Source organism: Diuraphis noxia, unplaced genomic scaffold (assembly GCF_037042655.1).
Source record: "Diuraphis noxia isolate RWA-SAM2 unplaced genomic scaffold, SU_Dnox_SAM2 contig0001, whole genome shotgun sequence".
Lineage (NCBI taxonomy): Eukaryota > Metazoa > Arthropoda > Insecta > Hemiptera > Aphididae > Diuraphis > Diuraphis noxia.
Window position 1 is genome coordinate 9,325,231 of NW_028301711.1, and position 21,898 is coordinate 9,347,128.

General features: G+C 29.3%; 1 protein-coding gene across 1 annotated transcript; it reads right to left on the reverse strand.

The window, feature by feature from the left end:
- Positions 1–12,582: 12,582 nt before the first annotated feature.
- On the reverse strand, positions 12,583–13,413 carry LOC149059482 (uncharacterized). Its single transcript, XM_089224369.1, has one exon. It carries the CDS (start codon positions 13,411–13,413, stop codon positions 12,583–12,585), a length of 831 nt encoding a protein of 276 aa, XP_089080495.1.
- Positions 13,414–21,898: the final 8,485 nt, after the last annotated feature.

Genomic DNA, 21,898 nt, shown 5'->3' on the forward strand with positions numbered 1-21,898 from the left:
CGCCTCCGTATTCGATTAATAAAATCGATTATTTTTGCTCGTAATTTTTAGATTGTCACTTTTTACGAAGCGCAGGCGCGCATTTGCCAGTCGTTATTCGGGTTCAGGAGCGTCTTTCTGTGAAGTAGGTATATACCATATACTATATTTTGAATTTTCTGTTTGTCTTGTCTCCGCCTTCGTGTATAGTGTGTAGTCTTGATTTGCATCCGTCCACCCACGTGTTCAAGATGAACAACCATATCGACGAAACCTCAATGATTTCAGAATGGAAAGATGATTTAGAATCATGTGCTCGAGATTTCTTAAACATTTTTACAATTAAGGAATTCGACCAACAATTTCATTTATTTTTAGCCAGTATGAGAAAAATGTCATTGTCACATGTTAACCAAACAAATTCCGATTTGGAAAATTTAAACAAACCACCATTTGACAACAGCAGCTAGGATTCATCCGGGAATTCAGCTGAATATCAACGAAAATTCAACCATGGCGAACTCCATTCTCAAATATACAACGTCACCGGTCAGAAGGAAAACTACGAACATCCCGAGGAAGTACAATCTAAGCAGGATAATTTAGACATGTCCGTAAAATCAAATGGTAATTCATTAAATATAATATTTATTTTAGATGTTAGCATTGGCAACGCCGTCGTTAGGTTTTGTGAGGCCCTGGCAAAATCTTTAAAACTGACCACAATCACGTTTAATAAATTGTTTACTAATCAATTCAAATTAAATGTTATACTTTTATTTTTACATACAAATTAAATATTTAAGAATTAATTTCTAAAAACTATAAAATATTTTTATTTTACACTGTTTAGTAACTAATATTACTAATATTATTGATTTTATTACAACTAAATATCATAATATTATTAATATTATTATTATAATAAATATTGTTTAATAAATTATTATATTAGCTTTTAAATATATTATAGTTTACAAAAAATATGGTTAAAAGAGTGAGGCCCAAAAAAACAAAGAAAACCTCGAGGCCCCGGCAAATGTCCGATTTGCTGGGTTCACGTGACGGACTGAGCATTGGCAAAATTATGATAACAATAAAAATGTTTATTAATCATCATGTATCTTACACTACCTATAATTGTTAGGTTATATTATTATTATACCGATTAACACTTTGTATTTTGATGATTCTAAAATATTTCATTCTTTAGACTCGGACTTATCGCTGCCAGACTAAACTTCCGACCCACCCTTCAAATTTTTAAAACATAATATTCATAGTTTGTTTATTATATCAATTTTATTGTATTTTTTTATCATATTAGGTAATTTATGTGAAGTTCATCTAAATCAAGTCTTAAAAACGAATGGTAGTGAGTCGTAAATTAATGAAGATAACCTTTATTTACTTTGTGAAAATGTATAAATATATTATATTATAGCCCAGGGGTCACCAACTGGTGGACTGCAGTCCGGATTTTACGGATTCTTATTCGCTGAGTATTTTTAAGTTTTTAAAATTTTTACAATATAAATAAATAAAAACTACCTAGGTATAAGTGTGGCATATAAAATTCATAATATAACAACATAATTATTTAAGTAATGGAAAATAATCTGTATTTCTATACTCATAAATGGTAAAGCCAATGTTGCAATATTAATTATTAATCAGATAATGCGTGTTAAAGTCAACAAAACTTTTAGGGACCGTGGCCAGTTGGATAAGTTTCAAAATGTGACCTCTATAGAAATTAGTCTGTGACCCCCGAGTCTTTTATCTTCTTAAATAATTTATTTTGTATATTATAGTATGTCGAATAGTGCATAGGAAAATCTATAATTTATATGTTCAGGTGTTATAGTAGTCGCAATATAATATACTATCGAGTAAGCTGGTATACAATTTGTTTTAAAAGGCAAGGACCAAGTTGATAATCAATATTAATGACTATATGACTACACAGCGCCACTGATTCTCTATGTAGTAGTATAGTACTTATTATTTTCTATGTACAAACAAAATAATCTTAAAATATAGACTATATAATAAAATACATTTACAATTCATATATATATATATATATATATATTATGGGTATTTAAAAATATCAAAATTACTTAGGTACAACTTTTTTATTAGTATTTAAAGTTTAAATTTTGACAAAACTACGAATATTAGCAAATCCTTTTATTCCAAACAGTTATAAACATTATCAATTTTTATAACTAGACTTTTTAATTTATATAAAACTAAAAATTTGTTTGTGAATGAAGAAAAAAATTTTAGCAACTGTGTTGTAATTTAAAAATATAATTTGTAGGTTTTAAGGCACTAATTAAGATTAATTTCAAGGTTTTGCCAACTTATTCCGCAAATACAAACTTAGGTATATAAGTTGAATATATTAACCCTGTTATAAGGTTCTACGATAAGCCAGTGTTTCATCAAAAAGATAATACAAATAATAGCCGAAATAATAATAAAGTATATATTAAATATGTATTAGGTATATTTTTATGTACATTAATAATATATCTAATAAACTCTGTTTTAACTATTCTAGCATAACTTTATTTATTTAACTTATCGCTTAGTTAATAATATAATTAATTACTAATCTCAATGAAAGATTAACAAAATTTTATTTTTATAGTGACTCCTCTTCCTGGGATTGGTCAACATTCTGAGTTTCAACATGGGATTTATAAGATGTATCCAGTTGTAGGCCCAATGAATTATCTAAATAATTATCCTCTGTTGGGTGCAAATAACGTTTTTGAAGATGAATCGAAGATGGATCATGACATGGAGTCTCAAATTTCGATTGACCTAGATTGTCATCCAAGGTACAAAGAAGTCTCAAAGCATTGAATGAATTCATAGAATATTACAAAGTCAATGGACCTTTCAAGGCTTCAGCTGATAACTCAATAAAGGATGATGTACCTGTTATGATTGATGATGATATTCCCGCTCATAGTTCAGATGACGATTTATCTGATATTTCATCAGACCGGTCATCTGGATACTCCTCAGACCATTATTACCAATTTTTAAATTAAAATTTTTTTTATGAACAATTAGCTTTTAACTACCATGAAATTGCACAATTATTGCCGAAAATTATTTAACATGCATTTATGGTGCTTATAAATGTATGTGCGACAACCCATAAAAATAATAAAAAAATATTAAAGAAAAATCAGTAATCTGACAAAATTTCTATAGACATTTGACATTCTTTTTAGATTTTTATTTTCTAAAAATGCTGAAATTTTTTGATATTTTAAAATTTGGAAAAATAAATAAGAGCAATTTTGTGAATTTATTTAATTTACCTTAATATGTAAAAAATACATTGTGAGAATAGCTTCTCTTTAGTCCTTTTATTTAAAGATTTTAAGGCCCGGTGCACACTTGCGTTATTTTAACGCGCGGCAACGCTGCGGCACCGCAAACGCGGCATGGAAAACCCAAAATTTAATTGCGTAATGCACACATCACAGCGGCAACGCTGCGGTGACGCGCGTCCGTCTGCGACAAAGTTTTTGTCGCAAGTTGTTATCGCACCGCAGCGTCACCGCGCCTTCACTTGCGGTCGCTCAGTTCATTGTATCGTATTGGTCAGTGCACACTATCGTAATTTTGACGCAAACACGTTTATTTTATACATGTTTTTTTAATACGTAAATCGTGCAAATGGCAGTAAATCAAGAGGATGTGGACATTGCATTATTCATTGGTGAGGTAAAAAACTATCCTGAGATATGGAATGTAGCTGTCGGAACTTACCATGACAAGAAGAAAAAACGAGGTGCATGGATAAATATTTGCCGAGTGTTTTGTGACGGATTTGACGAGAAGGACGATAGAGACAAAAAAGAAATTTGTAAGTTATTTTGAAATTTATTTTCAGTTTATATTTATATGATATATTATATTATTTTTGCTTGACACTATTTTTAAGTAAATTTATATAAAAACGAAAAAAATGTTTCAACCTAGATATTTTTTGATTTTTATTTAGATTAAAATAAGACAGATTAATAGCTTTAAAAAAAAATATTAATAATAATAAAACATAATAATAACGTAATATTATTTAAATATAATTTGTTTGCCATGGAACGCTACCCACATCAGACACAAAATAATCTGCCAACTTGTTTCTTATTTGAATTGATTGGTTGGGTGGTCTTGAGAGATCTTGTTGGATTTCAATGAGTCCTTCTATAGTCATTACATCTTCGACGTTGAATCCATCTCTAGTCCTTATAAAATTATGGAGGGCACAGCAAGTCTTCACCACAAGTATAGATAAATCCAAATTTCCATTGATAGGTTTGTTAAAAATTTTCCATTCATTTGAAAGTATTCCAAAAGCACATTCAACGTTTCTCCGCGCTCGGGATAATCTGTTGAATATTCATTTTGTGTCTGATAAAACTTTACCACTGTAAGGTCTCATTATATCTGGTGATAGAGAAAATGCTTCATCGCCAATAAATGTGTATGGCATATTTGAACCAACTGTACCGGGAAGAGGCTGACTCTTAGGAATGTTTGATTCATTATTCTTAAGTTTTTTTATAGAAAGGAGTTCTTTCAAAAACAGTACTATCTGACTCCTTCCCAACAGAACCAACATCAATATATATAAATTTATAATTCGCATCAACAATTGCTAGTAGCACAATTGAAAAAAAATTCTTATAATTATGAAACAGAGAACCACTCATCTTTGGTTTTCTGATCCACACATGTTTCCCATCTATCGCCCCGAGACAATTAGGGTATTGACTGTATTTTTGAAAATCTTCAGATAATTTTTTCCATCGGTCCGTTGTCAACTCGGGAAAGCACTCTTCATGTCTTCATGTAAGACTTCCCAAATAGCATTATAGACTCCTCAATATCTTCCCAATTGTTGTATGACCAATCCTGTAGGTCAGATGTAGATCGATCTGATTACATCCACTACCCAAATACCTATAATCATACAAAAGTTATGTGTGTAATATATTAGGTAGACGGAAAAAAACCAAAGAAAAAAAAAGCAAAAAAAACCATGAAAATAAAAACCAAATTTTTATAGTTTGCTATATGTCATATTTCATTAGAAATAAGTTTTAATTTTCTAATTAAAAATTTCGATCAATAATCCAACTGCCCAGGTGTCAGAGGCTTGTAAGCACCATTTACCCGGGCATTATCTTAAATTTTCAATCCTTAACTATAAAAATTGAACATTTTATAATTTTTAAATACGTTTTAAAAATTTGTCACAATACAATAATAAGAATAATAATTTAAAATAAGTTTCACGTTTTCAAAAATTGTCAATACAAACATAAATTACTACTAATAATAATTTCAAATAGGTTATACGTTTTAAAAAATTGTCAATAAAAAATAATAAAGATTGATAATTTGTTCAGTTAAATTAAGTAAAATTAATAGAAATTACCAATAAAAATTTGAACAGTCAAATAAAGAAAAAATAATAATAAAAAATTTTTTTATCGATATCTTATTGTATAAGAGATGGCAGTTAAAAAGTTTTCAACTGTTTTGCGCGGGACAACTTTTCTCGCACCATATTTGTGGTAGAAATACCTATATGTATATATTATTTTTAATTATTCAAAATGCACAAATTAGGTTACGATAGTCAGTGGCGTATATAGAAATAATTTATAACTTATAACTTATAATAGTACCTAATAAAATATATACCCCCAATATACGCCACTGACAATAGTATTCAACTGATAGAACACCTGGGCAGTTGGATTATTGATCAATATTTTTAATTAGAAAATTAAAACTTATGTCTAATGAAAAATGACATAATATACCTAGTCAAATATAAATATTTGGTTTTTATTATTTTGGTTTTTTTCCCGTGATTCAATATATTATACCGGAATTTTTTACTTCTGACTTTTTTACCGTAATTCAAAAAATATTATACAAAATATAGGTAATAATAATAATAATAATAATAAAAAACAAACAATAATTTATTGAATGTAGGCACGAGTAATCCATTACAGTTGTAATTTATTTATATTTTTATTTTAATATTTATGCATTCTCTCAATTGTAGGCAATAAATTTATACAAAAGTGGAAGAATATCAAGGACACCTACACAAAAAGTGAAAAAAAAAATTAAAATCTGGACAGGCTGCTGAAATAGGTAAACGGTATGTTTATGCTCGACAGTTATCGTTTTTGAAAACTGCTGGTGCTACAACACAGTCGCAGTGCAGTTTAGGTGGTGAACAAGAAGAATTGAGTGAGTCTGAACAAACAACAGCAGAACAAAAAGAGTCTGAACTCCTCCTACCTATACCCAAAACTTAACCAAAAAACGTAAACATGACTTCGAGACTTCTCTAATTGATTTTATGAATGCACCAATTCCTTCTCAGATTGTACCAGCCGTTTCAGAAATTAATCCAGACAGATCATTTTTTGAAAGTATCCTACCATCTATCAGTAATTTCACTGAAGATCAAAAGCTTCAATTTCGTTGTGAAGTTTTGAAAATCATACAGCAGATGAGGAATCCACCAGCTACACAGAATTATGAATATTCTTCTAACGTTCCATACTATACACCTACACATGTATCCGGTCCTTTGTATCCTTCGCCTCACCATTCCAATTACTTAAATCGTCGTCAATTTCCCATACATTCTCAAACACGTCTAACTACTTCATTGCCTCAACCACAAAGTACGACTATGAATTTTAACACAATATCTCCATCAGCCTCGTCTTCCACAACTATGGACAATCAGGCATATAGCGAAGAAGACAGCAATGACATTTTTAGGGATGGACCTTAATTAATTAGTTAATTTGGGCTTGTTAATCATGTTTTGTGTTAATTTTAAAATTGTATTCAAATTTATTAGTTTATTACTATATTTTTGTATCTTGTTGTATTAATTGTCTATTAATATATTATCCGTCTTAAAATAAAAATTAAAAACAGAATTTTCAAAATGTACTTAGTACTTACCTCAGAGTAACAGCTAGCTAACATTTCCAGTGGAGGTATAGACAATCTCAAATGTGTATCTGTTGACTTAATCTTCATCGAAATTTTAACGGCAAGCTCGTCAAAAGATTTTATACTCATTCGAAAGTAGTTAAAAAAATTATCCGGGCTTTCTCATAAGTTTTCAAAAGACGTATAAAATATACCTTTCGTAAGTCTTAAATCAGTAAATGGGTGTACCCAATAACGCCTTTTATTTTTTAAAACATATTTTTTGTACACAAGGTACGCAAAAATAATACGTTTTCTCTTATAAATTTCCATCGCTTGTGTCAAATTTATACTGAAAATATATGTAAATAATAATATATGTAAGTGAAAACTGCAAAACTGCACAAAAGAAAAGTGTTATGTTTGCGTTCCAACGTCGTACTGACCGTACGTATGTATGACGTTATATACTGTATGTATAGGTATAGGTTTGCCGTTAGGTGTGCATTGAATACGGAGTCATCGCCGCGGTGCCGCAGCGTTGCCGCGTGTTAAAATAACGCAAGTGTGCACCAGGCCTAAAAGGTAATATGATTTAATACACACCATCATAATCAAAGTGCTATACCGCGGACATTAAACTTTAAATTTGAAAGTTAGATTAAATCAGCTATAATATTTTGATTACCAATAGAGATGAATAGACTGATGTCTATTTATAATAAGAATTTTATTGTATTCAATAATTTCATGGTACGTATTCAGGTATGCAATGCTTTTAAATGAGGCTATAGGTATATCTTCAAAATCGTTGTTTAATTTATTCCATGTGTTTAATGATGATTATTGTGGTAATCAATACCATACTTAATTAAAATCACTTATATATTATCTTACTAAATTTTAATTAATTATACAAATTATATAAATATGTACACGATACATTAACAAAATGCACTTTTAATTATTATTTCTGAACCAAGTTTTTGTGTTTTTTTTTTTAAATTATGTACATGTACCTATTATGTTAAATTGTTTTAAGTACAACTTAAAATATTTTATTATTATATTCAACAATAATTTTAACTAATGTAATTTGATGATCATCACCACTGTTAGAATGTCAATATTCAAATATACACCCAAATTTAGATTTAAGTTAAGTAAATACTAAATTGTAAAAAGAGCATGGGACTGGTATAACTGGATACTTCTTTAAGGAATTTTTATTTCTAAACTAAAAGATTTGTGAATTAAAAAAATAGTATAATATTTATTTTTTAAGTCTAATTTTAAATATTTTATTATAATCAACAATAATTATAACTTGTGAAATCATCATTATGCATCATCATTTTCAAAATGTATGAATATTATGTATTTTATTGCGTGTATTTATTATATTATTATGAATGTGAACTAAATAAAACAATTTTTTCTTTTTCGTATTTTTGTATTTTAATCCTTACTAAAGGTCTTATAATGTTGAATTAAAAATTAGTTTTTTTTTTTTTATGTTAGTAATTTAAAATTAAAAAATGCCCATTTATTATTAAAGTCTCAAAGGTACTCTGGATTTTTAAGATTTTTAATTAGTTATAATAATTCTTTAATATATCTTATATATAACTATGTCGGTACAAATTGCTTTGCTTCCTACTTAGACAGGACTATTTAGAAATACTGGTTGGTAATACTGGAGTCCAGGATGGCAGTGACAGGCAGAGGCGTGCTAGCGGTAGTCCGGCCCAGTAGGAATACGGAGTTACCGGCCCAAATAGTGGTGAAGTATGGTGGAGGTGTAGTCTATATATATATTATTTTGTTGTAAATCTTAAATCAATATTGTTAACATTGTTATGATATAAATATTAAGTACTAAATAGGTAAAATATAAATTAGATTATTATAGATAGGTGTATGAGATTTCATGTACGTATCTACAAGACAAGTTTTTAAATCCTTATTATTTACAAAAAACTGTTGCATATTTAACTCATTCCATTTTTTTGTTTATTTTTAAAGTCTAATCTACAAAAGCACTATTAACTTATTATATTATTTTTTTAAATTTAATATATTAAAATGTTTCAGCATATTATATGCTATTACAAGTTTACAATTGTTTAATTTTCCATAATATAATGTTGTGTTGGTTGATTATATAATAGGTATAGATATTTTTAAGTAATACAATGTGAAAAGGAATAGAGATAAGATATTATGTTAATTAATTAATTTTAATGTGGATAAGGTTATGGAATAGTGCTATTAGCTGTAAGTGCATTTAAGACTGATAAAAGAAGGGTGTTAAGGGGACTAATTATTATTATATTATTATTATACATAATACACAATACACATGTGTATTTTAAAATGTTGCCCATCTGCAGTGTGTCATCATGGCATCTTTATCTTTTTCTTTAAGTTATTAAATATACAAAACATCGTTACGTTAAAAAAAAAGTAGTATTTAAAAAATAATATTTGATGTTTTGTTTAAAAACATTAACAATAAAACAGAACACGTGATCAGAAATCAGAATACGGTGAAAACTTATTTTGACATAATAAAATCGGCGTAATAGACAAAAGTAACTGCTAAATCTTTAATGTTTAATGTTTACAAATCTGGCCGATTCACCATTACCCATACCGGTCCGTAATGGAGTCTCGTTATTCGTTAACGCTGTCACTGCCCCTATAATTGGACTATTTTTATCCTAAATAGTATTATTCCCAGAAATATCGATAGACGATGGCGATAACATTATACTAGTCTAATGATGATTATTAGCTATATTCATAAATCACACTAAGTGGAAATCCAGTGTATATCATATTTTAATATATAAATAACATAATATTCTAACAAAATATTATTATTGCTAATGATATCGATGTAATATAATGTATAAATAACTGAATAATTTAAAATTTGAATTATCAAATAAAATATTCTTTGGAAATAAAAATAAAAATAAATAATAGAACAATTATTCTTCAGTTCTCATAGTACCTACATGGACCATGGACGTATAAAATAGTTCATTTTTACACAAGGGGCTAAGAAGAATTTTAGGGGGGCTTAACAAAATTTGGGGGGGGGCCTCCCCATACTACGCCTATGGTGTCATGTACAAGTAAAAAATGTATTGCGACTAACGTTTTGGTAACAAATTAAGCTATAAAGCTGGTAGGTACTTAAAAATAACTTCACTTATATTTTGCATTATAAGTTGAGATTATATGTATATATTATTATTTTTAATTATAATATTTGATAAAAATCAAATATTTTTTTTTTTTACAATAAAAACATTTTAGACATAACATTAGAACTAGCTGACTTTAAGTCAGGGGTCGGGAACCTGCGGCTCTTTAACTAGCAACCTGCGGCTCTTTGGATAATTATCAATATATCGATATCCGTAAAATATAAATTATATTATACTAAATAATATTATATTTGTATAAACAATAATAATAATATAAATATAAATAATAATGGAATGATGAAATAAAGTTTTCCATATTTTCTAAATTTAAGACGTATTATTATGTTTTTATTGCCTACTAAAAAAAGGTTGTTCAAACCTGCAGAGTGGCTCCTGGATATCATAGTTTTGTATTTTTTTTGAAAAAATGGCTCTTTCCTACGAAAAGGTTCCCGACCCCTGTTTTAAGTCATCAATAGTATATGAAATTTATTCAGAATACTCAACATTGTCTTTGTTCTTCTTTTTTTGTTTGTTTGTTTACGATTAGTCTGACTAATAGTTGACTAATTTAGTCAACTATTAATGTAAAGTATATATAATAACAAAAATGTATTATTGCATTCAACTGTCACAGCTGCCGGACTAGTGGCGTGGCGAACTCGAATATTTTCAGAGGCAAGTATATTTTGCGGCTGGTACCGAATTCCGTCCCGGGCCCCCTATGGTTCCATAACTGAAGACCGAATTCCGTCCCGGGGGCGGAGCAACTATGTCCGAATTCCGTCCCGGGGGTGGATAAACTATGTCCGAATTCCGTCCCGACTAGTGTTTTAGACGGTATTAATATAAGTTCAATTTTTATAGAACTTCAAGAGGCTTCGCCTGACATTAAGCGTAGGTATCGTTTTTTTGTACTATCGCAATTATTTGCAATAAAAACGTAATGTGTAATGTAATAGTGTAATCTGTATTTATGTGTACGTTGTGTATACCTACCTAATGCAAAAGAATAATGTAATTTTCATATCGTATTTTATATTTTTCATATCTTTATCGCCTAATCGGCATTTTAAAAATAGCTTAATAGTAGATATTCCGCATTACGAAATCGTATTAAATCGTTTTAATATCGAAACTATATATGAAGAGGCGTCAGTTATTCGTCAGAAATTCACGAGAGTGCATCGATTGTTATTTTATCGTTATTTTTTACGTTTTTGTTCGTCCGTTCTTTTATTTATTGCAGTATGGCTGGTATTGCATACGAAACAGTGGTAGGTGAGAAAGGCAAACCTATAATAATCGTTGAAGGCACGGAATTCCGTCGACAGAAACAGTTAGCAAATAATGTAGTTAGGTGGACATGCAGTACTCATAAAACATGTGTTTTTTTAAAAATTGACGAAAATGGCACGTGTTTAAGCGATTGTTTATTGATCTATAACCATAAAAAAGATAATATTCAAAAATTAGATCGACAAAAAATAAGCAATTCAATAAAACGAAAAGCCATTGATGATCCCTCTGTTCGACCCTCAAAACTTCTGCAGACTGAGTTGCAAAAATCTGGTTCTCTTAACCTCACAATACAGGATGTTACATTGATAATAAAAAACGTTGGATACACTAGACTTGCCCATTTACCAAAACTACCGAAAACTTTTTCAGAATTTCATAATGCACTGAACGATATGACATTACAGACAAACGAGAATGAGACGTTTTTACTTCATAACGATTCCGATAATAATATTGTCTGTTTTTCAACCGATACAAATATAAAAAAATTGACCGAATGATCAAAAGTCACGGCTGATGGAACATTTTCACACCTATATCATAGTTACAGGTAGTAGGACGGAATTCGGACATAGTTTATCCACCCCCGGGACGGAATTCGGACATAGTTGCTCCGCCCCCGGGACGGAATTCGGTCATTTTCAGCAACCCGGGACGGAATTCGGCAATTGCCTATTTTGCGATACCCACCCAGGGACGATCTCAGAAAAAGATCATGGGGGAGTGTATAGTCTTCAAAATTGCCGACTATAATTGGAAATTCCAAATTTTTGTTAACTATTAAATTACTATTAGTTACATTTATAATTTCTTTATTACCTTATGTTTCGATTAAATTTTAAGTTAAAGCTTAGAATATCTTACTAATTATTTTGAATTTGTATCAGAATAGAATAAAGTACAACAAACATAATATGAAAAAGTTTATTTATTATAATTCCTCACATTTTAATTATTATAGAATCGTTATAAAATGAGTTACAGTACTTAAAACTATTATAATAACTAATAAGTTCCTCAGTTAATTTTTTTGTACACGCGAAAAAATATGTTTAATATAAGTTTTATCTTTTCTTCACAATTGAACCCTGCGATGCTTCAGCGTTGCCCATTTGTGTACAAGATTATCAATGTCTAAACTATCTGTTACGTATTTTTCACAATTCAACATAATCAGTGCGTTTAATCGCTGATCGTCCATTTTGGACCTTAAATAGTTTTTTATTAATTTTAATTTGCTGAACATTCTTTCGTCAGATGCAGTAGTAACAGGAGCAGTTGATGCTAAACGACAAATTCGATTAGCCCACGGAAGAATTGATTTTGATAACTCAGCTTTTTCAAAAATGTTAGTTAAATTTTTTCCGTCACATTGATTTAACAAAATTTCAATTTCTGCATGTATTGCATCAATATCGTGAATTTTCGCACTTTTTGTCATTTCGGGAAATAATTTTACAGCACCTGCAATATTTTCTAATGAACAAGTATTTTTGTCAAATGGCATTTTAAAAATATTAAATAAAGGCTTGAGTATTTCAATTGTAATTTTTAAATGTTCAGTTGTTAAGTTTATCAGTGTATCTAGTACTTGTTTAAATTCTTTCCGATAAAATAATTTTAATGAGAATTCTGATTGAGTCATTGGATTAGAATCCACTCTTTTTGGTATCGACCGTTTACGATGATGTTTGTTAAAATTTGCTACTGGATCTAAATCTATTTTTTTTGAAAATGTAAGAGCTGCATTGATAATGGAGTCCAGTCCATCCGAATCGTTATTTATGTTTTCAAGCGATTTAATTGTACCCTCTATTAAATTACTTGCATCAATTATATTCAATTCTTTGGCTTCCAATTGCTCTGTGAGCGCTTTGAGTTTATATAACACATTTTTCATAAACATTATTGAAACAATAAAATCAAATGTTGTTATTTTTTTATACAGAGCAAATGATTGGCTTTTAGTATTTCTATCGACAAATTTGAAGAGGAGATTTCTTGCAAAGTTTCAAGAATTATTTCAAACGATGTCCAAACTGCTTTAACCGATTCTGCACGAGTCGTCCACCGCGTTTTTGATAAATTACACAGCTGCAAACTACCTTCAATTTCAGATAATTTCTAACTAAGGATTCCATACCGCTTTGTACTAGCATTAAAAAAAAACATATAGACTCTCTAGGTTACCAATTAAGTTTAGTATTATGACACTAGCATTGCAGCCATGTTCTAAAAAGGTATTAATACGGTGCGCTTGACATGGGATATAAGGTATATGGTGATTGGCCAGTCTTGAAAGTTCTTTTTGCGTACCATGGAATTGGCCAGACATGCTTGAGGCAAAATCATAAGACTGAAAAGCGATGAAGTCTGGATTTAATTCGTTTCTTACTAAGGTATCGTAAATATTCTTAGCAATCCCAAATTCAGTTTTATCCGTACATTCATTAATTTCAAGAAGTCTCTCTTTTACTTTCCCATTATTATCAACGTAACGTACACATAACGCCAATCTATCTTGATGGGTAATATCAGGAGTCGTGTCTGCCAGAACTGAATAAATTTCCGCATTTTTTACCTCTTCGATTACTCGATTTCTAGTTTCTGAAAATAGAAGTTCTATGAATTCATTTTGAGATCTAGAACCGAGATAGGTCACATGATATGGTCTCATAGATTTATTATCCAACCATCTTTTCATAATTCCACAATGTCTGGAAATTAATTCTATGATTTGAATGAAATTCCCATTTTTATCATCACCATCTCCTCTAAATGCCAACCCTTGCCGAGCTAACGTACGAGCTGTTTCCATAAGAATTTTAATAACTTGATTATTATACTCGCGCTCATGCTGAATTTGAATTGACTTTTCTCGATTTGCTTGATCAAATAAAACATCAATATGACAAGATGTCTTCATAAAATTACAGTAGTCTCTTAATGCAGCTTTATGAGCTAAACAAGAGAAATGCTCGGAAAGTTTCCCTGGTTTATTTTTACCCCTACTTTTCATTTTGTGCCAAACCCTAACGCCTTCAGTGACCCAAGCATTATCAGAAAATTCTCGATCCGGACCATTTGGAAATAAAAAGCATACAAAGCAATAAGCCGAGTCTTTTTCAACACTATATTCCAACAAAGGAAACTCAATATACCAACGTGAAGAAAATTGCCGTTGTTTGTTCGTACTGATACTTTCGTTTCTGGGATATGATGTAAGTTTAGGCTGATGAGGTCCTAATGAAATTAAATAATGTCTCTGTGAACTAGTTACAGTTTTTTCTCGTTTACCTGGATCATGATCGATTAAGCCATTGTATTCGGTTTGATCATATAAAATATCAGTCGCATTATTGCTGGTAGTTTGTGTTAAAATATCTGATGCATGTTTAAAAAAAATGTCAGCTATGTTTTGAATAGTTTTTACTTTCTGAACGCCATTAATTAAAAATAAAACTGGGTTGGGAAATGTTTCAGTTTTAATTTTATCCAAAAGAAAATCGCATTCCTTCATTTCATTAATAAGTAATTTCAACTGACCTGCACAAGTTAACCAAGTTATTATTTCTTCTTCATCAATTTTTTCAGAATTTTGCATAGTTTCTACAATATCAACTTTTACGGGTAATTTTGTATCAATATGAGTTTCACCTTTTTCAATAATACGACAGTCCAAAGATTTTTCAGTCGAAACCGAATTTTCAGATAGATGTTGCGTGCCCACTAAGTTGCATATTGTTGCTAAATCATTGTCTACATTATAAGAATCGTCTGCATCTTCTATCATAACCTATATATACGATAAATAATATTAATTGTTGTATTTGCATACAACTGAAGTACCTAACTATTCACCAATGGTTTTGATCTAATTATTAAAAAATGTTATTATATTTAATAACGCATATTATTAGATTCTGAGTTAAACGAGAAATGCCGAATGTAGTTTGGTTTAATAGGTTTTACCACGATATGATTTTTTTTCAATTATTTAAGACAGCGGTTCCCAAACTTTTTTTTCCGCGGTGCCCTTTTAGGGGCACCAAGTTAGCCACGGTGCCCTGCTGTATATAACATGAAAGATAGAACAAAAAAAGTACTCATTGAGAACCAATTTTATTAATTTTATCAAACCTAATACAATCTAAGCATTCTAAGCTACACAGCTAGTTTAATTATAAATTAATGCATTTTTAAAAAGATAAATAAATAAAAATTATTGTTATTATAATAAAGGTACAATCAGTCAACAATCAAAAATTATTTGTAATAATTTATTATCCATAAAATCATATCTAGTAATAATATTATACTGATAAATACCAAACCCAGTAATTGGGCATATGGTTTTTATATACATTTTAAACTTATGAAACGTAGACTGCGGTGCCCCCAGAAAGTGTTCGCGGTGCCCCTAGGGCACCGCGGTGCACAGTTTGGGAACCGCTGATTTAAGGCTTTATACATACAAATGAGAAATTAATGTGTTATTATGTATAAAATATAATAAAACTAAATATAAATTTTTAATATACCTAGACCTAGATACTAGTAAGTAAACAGCAGTAGCGGCTCGCGAGCTTTAATATTTCAATTTTTTCTACAGGAGGGCGGCCCCCCTGCCCTGACGCCCTTACACACGAGCCGCCAGCCACTAATAAATAGGGCTTGTAAGTTCATGCACTAAAATAGCCTCGATTATAACAGACTATAAATAGTCGTTACAAAAATTAAAATACATAGTTGAAAAGACCCGGGGCAAGTTTTAAGAGTAAAATTACAATTTACAACTCGTAGTACTTTCTAAGTCCCAGTAAAACAGAATCGAATAAAATATGAAGCTTACTGATGAAGGTATATTTTTTTTATTCCTTTTACTGGCTTCAAATGGGTTATCGGGTGCTCCAAAATGCTTAACCTTGGTCCTCTTTCCTCCATGACATTTCATCTCATGTTTGTTACGACAGTCATCATCAAAACTTGATCCACACTCCAAACACTCTAGTTTTATACGCTTTCGAGTCTTATTTGTAACAGCCGACATTGAATATTAATTTTCGCAACAAAAAATAAAATAAACGTCTAGCAAAATCACTCGTAAACACAATAAATATACCGAATTGATATCGAATAAGATGTACAACCGTATAACGTCAAACACACAATAAAATATTATATAATATTATAAACGATACAAAATAATCGGTTAACTTCGTCTGTTGAGTGTTTCTTTGAAACGCGATTGTCGCTTGATAACGTATTACAATATACATATAGTCGCTGCATTGCTTACGCGATGACGGATGACAGAAATAGACGTTTTATCGATTTTCTACTGTACGTCTGTAATTAATATCAATATATCATTAGATTGTTATCTTGTGCCGACTCTCGCAGTCTCGCTAGAATTTTATGACTCCGTCCCATAGGTTATAACACGTTACGGAAATATTGAGTTAAAATAATATTAACATTTTTAAAGTTTATTTAATTTAATTTTCCTCTGCTCGTATATTAAAACAATTTGGTTAAATTCAGGCGAAAATAATCTCCAATCTGCCGACTGAAAATCAATTATTGCCGAATGGGGGGGGGGGGGGGGGTGTAACCTAATATTATAATAATAATAACCTAACCTAACCCACCCATCAACCATAATTTTGTCTCTCAATTGAAAATAGAGTTGGGGGTATTATTACCAACTAATGGTTAGTAACGACTGACTACTGGATACTAGCTTTCGTTTATATCAATATTAGACAATATTAAAATATCATATCAATAACATATTTTATGTGTTATTTTCCTAAATTCGTTGTTATGAATTTAAATTATTTCCCACCCATCCAGGCAGCCGCCTCTCGATTACCCCCATCGCCACGCCACTGAGCCTGCCGCGGACTGTTTCTTTCTTTAAATAAAATTTGAAATTTGAACATCATCAAGTTTTCACATGAGTTTTTCAATACTCATAATCAGGGCTCGGGACTTTATGTGCTTAAAATCTTAAAAATATGCGCATACATATGCACCAAAAAATATCAAAATATGCGCTTTAATATGCATTTATTTTTAATTAAAAAATACATACTTATTCAAATTTAATTTTAAAAAAATAGATCTTGTACATATTACTAAAAATTTATATTTTATACATACTATATTACTAAAAAAAAATGTAAAAACTGTTAAATGGGAGGTCTTTGGATTTTTCAACACTCAGCATCTTCTATACCTAGCATTTATAATTTTTATATATTAAAAAATAATCATTTTATAGTTCTAATTATGTACTTACTTGCGTTACACTGGATTATCAAATGCTTTTTTATGTTCTCGACTTTGAAAGACCTTCTATTATTTGTAAGTAAAGTTATCCTTATCGGTATTATTGCTGACAAAATCATGTAGATAAAATTGATTAATTTACTAAAAATATGATTTAAAAGTAAATAATCAAAAATTATTTTAAAATATGCAATAAAAATAAATAAATATTAAAAATATGCATTTGTAGAAAACAATTCCAAAATATGCAAACATATGCACAATAAACTTTTAAACTTTAACTCCAAACACCACAACACAAATTTGTATCGGATCAGTTTTATTCTATTTACTTCCCGAACAAATATGCAAATGCATAAAGTCCCGAGCCCTGCTCATAATTAAAAGTGTTTCTTAATTATCTTGATTCATATTAGTCTTAACTCTTAAGTATCGTTTTAATAAACTTTAGTTTGCTAAAAGTTCTCTCACAATTAACTTCGGTGACTGATAAGGTAAGAAAATATTCATGTGAAGTACATAATTCTGTATATTGCCAACAGGACTTGTTTTCTTTAATGCATTTAAAAATTTTTGACAAAATTGAGCTGTAAATTGTAATTCGATTTTTTTTCTATCTATGTATTTACAAAATGTAAAAATAATGTAATGTTCCAATGTTTTTGGAATCAAATCTTCCTGAACACCTGGCAGAATCAATTGGCCACAACAACTCTTCACTCGCAGTCACCTTCAACTTCATTTCATTGGCAGAACTTCAAAACAAAATTCAAAAAAAAAAAAAATGTACACTTATCCAAATGTAAATTCTGTAAATTATAGATGTAAATAATGTAATTTTATTGTTCCCAATGGCCGATGTCGCAGAGGGCTTATTCTTAATAAAAATAAAATAAAATAAATAAATATAAATTTCAATCAAGATATAGTTTATATATATATATATATAATCACTTCTGACATCAGTATTATTGTAAGTAATATATATTTTGTCTACTTTTATTAATAATTTTTATAAAAAAACATTAAAACCATTAAAAATATTTTCAAATGGAGATATTTTAAATAGTATACATTTGTATTGTTACAAAAAAATATTAAAAACATATAAGAAAAAAATGTTCTTGTAAAATTTTAATTATTACAAATGTATTAATGAGATTTAATTGTAATGCATATTGGATTCAATAAAACATCATAATGATCAAAATGGACACCTAAATAACCTTGTAGTAGGTACCAATAATAACATAAATTATTTAAACTTTTTCTGATATTAAAATTAATTTTTCCTATAGACTGTCATAATTCGCACTACTGAAAGAATAGTGACACAACTCAAAAAACGCAATTTTCGGTAATCAGCTATTTAAGGTTTAAAAAGGGAGCAACAATTTAAATTTGTATCAGATTTTTATTTAGTTTTGATAGAATTATGTTAAATAACATTGTTTTTAATAATACTTGGTGGTTAATAATTTGGATGTATTATTATTGATTCTATTAACAAATGTTTGAAAACTTTTTGACTTATGTCACTATTCATGACTGAAATAGTAATTTTTATCTATAATCACTGCTGAAAGAATAGTGACACAACTAAAAAAAAAAACATAACTTTTGGTAATCATCTATTTAAGGTTTAAAAAGGAAGCAACAATTTAAATTTGTATTAGATTTTTATATTGTTTTGATAGAACTGTGTTAAGTAACATAGTTTTTAATAATACTTGGTGGATGATAAATTGGATGTATTATTATTGATATTATTAACACATTTTTAACCATGCATTTATGTTAGGAAGTTTTTAAAAAAATAAATAACAACAATAATGAAAATAAAATATTATTTTATTTTAACACTATCATTAAATAAAATTAAAATAAATAACCTTGTGATTGAATTAAATAAAAATAATAATACATAATATTTTGTAAAAAAGGCAACTTGCAATAAAACAATTTAATTAAAAAATTATTGTTATGAGATACCATACTATAGTTAAGACTGTAAACTTTTATAAAAATCATGGTATATATTTGGTATGTAGTTATCTTCACACAGTGACATCAGATCCCGTTTCTTATTGAATGAAATTTTGTTTTTTTGAGTATAAGCTTTTTTAATGAGTAATTAGTGGATGATGGTTTTCTACCACGAGCTCCATTATGGTATATATTAATTGTTTTGAATTCTGTATCTGAAAAACTGGTTTTGTATAAAATTGTATTTGGTTGTGTTTTTTCCACCCTTAACACTTTAATATTATTCCAAATTACTTTTTCACCATCAGTATTAATTCTAGAAAAAATTTTCTTATTACATTCTGTAATGTGTTTTATATCATAAAAATCAGAATACCCTAATTCTTTAACCTTAAATGGGTTCCCTGATTTTTTGGCTGTTTGAATTAATGATACTTATTGTGTTGGCAAGTAAATAGGCCCTGACTTTAACCTAACCGATGAGATATAACGTTTAAATCGTCTAATATTTAAAATTTGAAAATCACTTCATTCAATTACACGTAATTCCCATAAGATTATAACGTCGGTGGCTTTTTTAAAATAAAATTTTTGAAGCATTTCACCAACCTCCTTACCCAAAATATTATCATTATTACATTATCAACAACATAAAAATGTATTTCCAACAACACAAACTATTTTCTCAGTATGGATATTGCAAACAATGCTCAACAGCGCCTCGCAATGTAGGTACCCAAGTGTACCTTGGCCGGGGGCGCTCCACCACAGGTTTATAAATTATACTACACAATATTATGATATAAATGTGCAGGAGTACAACGATATTACGCTTTATTTTTCTACAATACCTACACAAGATTGTTTTCTGGCGAAGGGTCGGATTTGCCCAAATATGGTAGGTACCGGCATTATATCATTATTCATTGTATTGTATCGGGCGTGTAAAATCAGTCTGTACCAAAAAATCCTAAATAAATCGTGTCGACATTTGACAGGTACACACACATCCACACCCACACAAATGTATATTATATTTTATATATTATATGAAATCATTGTAGACTGCGGATTATAATCATTTGTATCTATATCTGCGTATGCAATTCGAATAATCGCCTTTTTTTTTTTACCATGAATGCATATTTCATTGATTCGTGATATAAACGGCATATAATCGTATTTTTCTGAAAGGCGAGCAAGTTAATGTAATTAATTAACTCGTGTTAAGTTCAGTTTAGAGCACGGCTGTAGATAATATGGTTGCGGAACGGCCTATACTAAACAACGCAATAAGCCGAGCCGGAATCTTATTGAAAAGTCACGTGACTAAAATGACGAGCCTGTCACGCCATCTACGGCATTTGATAGAACTACGGCTGTAGATATTATCTATAGCCGTGGATAGAACATAGAACTAATTGTACAACGGCTATTTATAGTATATTATCACAGATTATATAAAACTTTTATAATATTATAAATAAATAAACTTATAAATATTTTATATAATCTGTGATATTATTATTATATTATTGTTCTATGATATTATGCAGATTTGCGGACCATAAACCTTTTAGACCTTTTTTATAGACCAGTAGACTACGGTTACGGCTATAAGTATTTGATTTAGTATTTTAAAAATATATCATTATGGCTAATTGTTGTGTGAACTATAAACTATAAACTTGAATATTTATTTATTGCATACCTACCTATTCATAATATTTATATAGAATTTATAGATGAACATTAATATTTTTGTATTACTATATTTTACTTCTGTATAATAAATTGAAGAGACAAATAATAACCTTTATTACTAAGTCCAACCTTATCAATAGTATTTAATATGTAACTTATATATCATCCTCAAAAAATCTACTTCGGAGAAGTAAAAAAGGCTTTCTGTGCGTAAGTTGAAGAGATTGGGAGAAAAGATAGAACTTTGGTGTTAATAAAGATGTGAAATCAATCTCAAAGTTCTGTGCCAAAAAGTGCCACGGTTGAAAAAATAGAATTTGGAGCTTATTAAAGAAGTGAAATCAATACCCAAATTATGTGCCTCAACTTGAAAAAATATCTTATTCAAAAAAATGTCAAGATGTTCA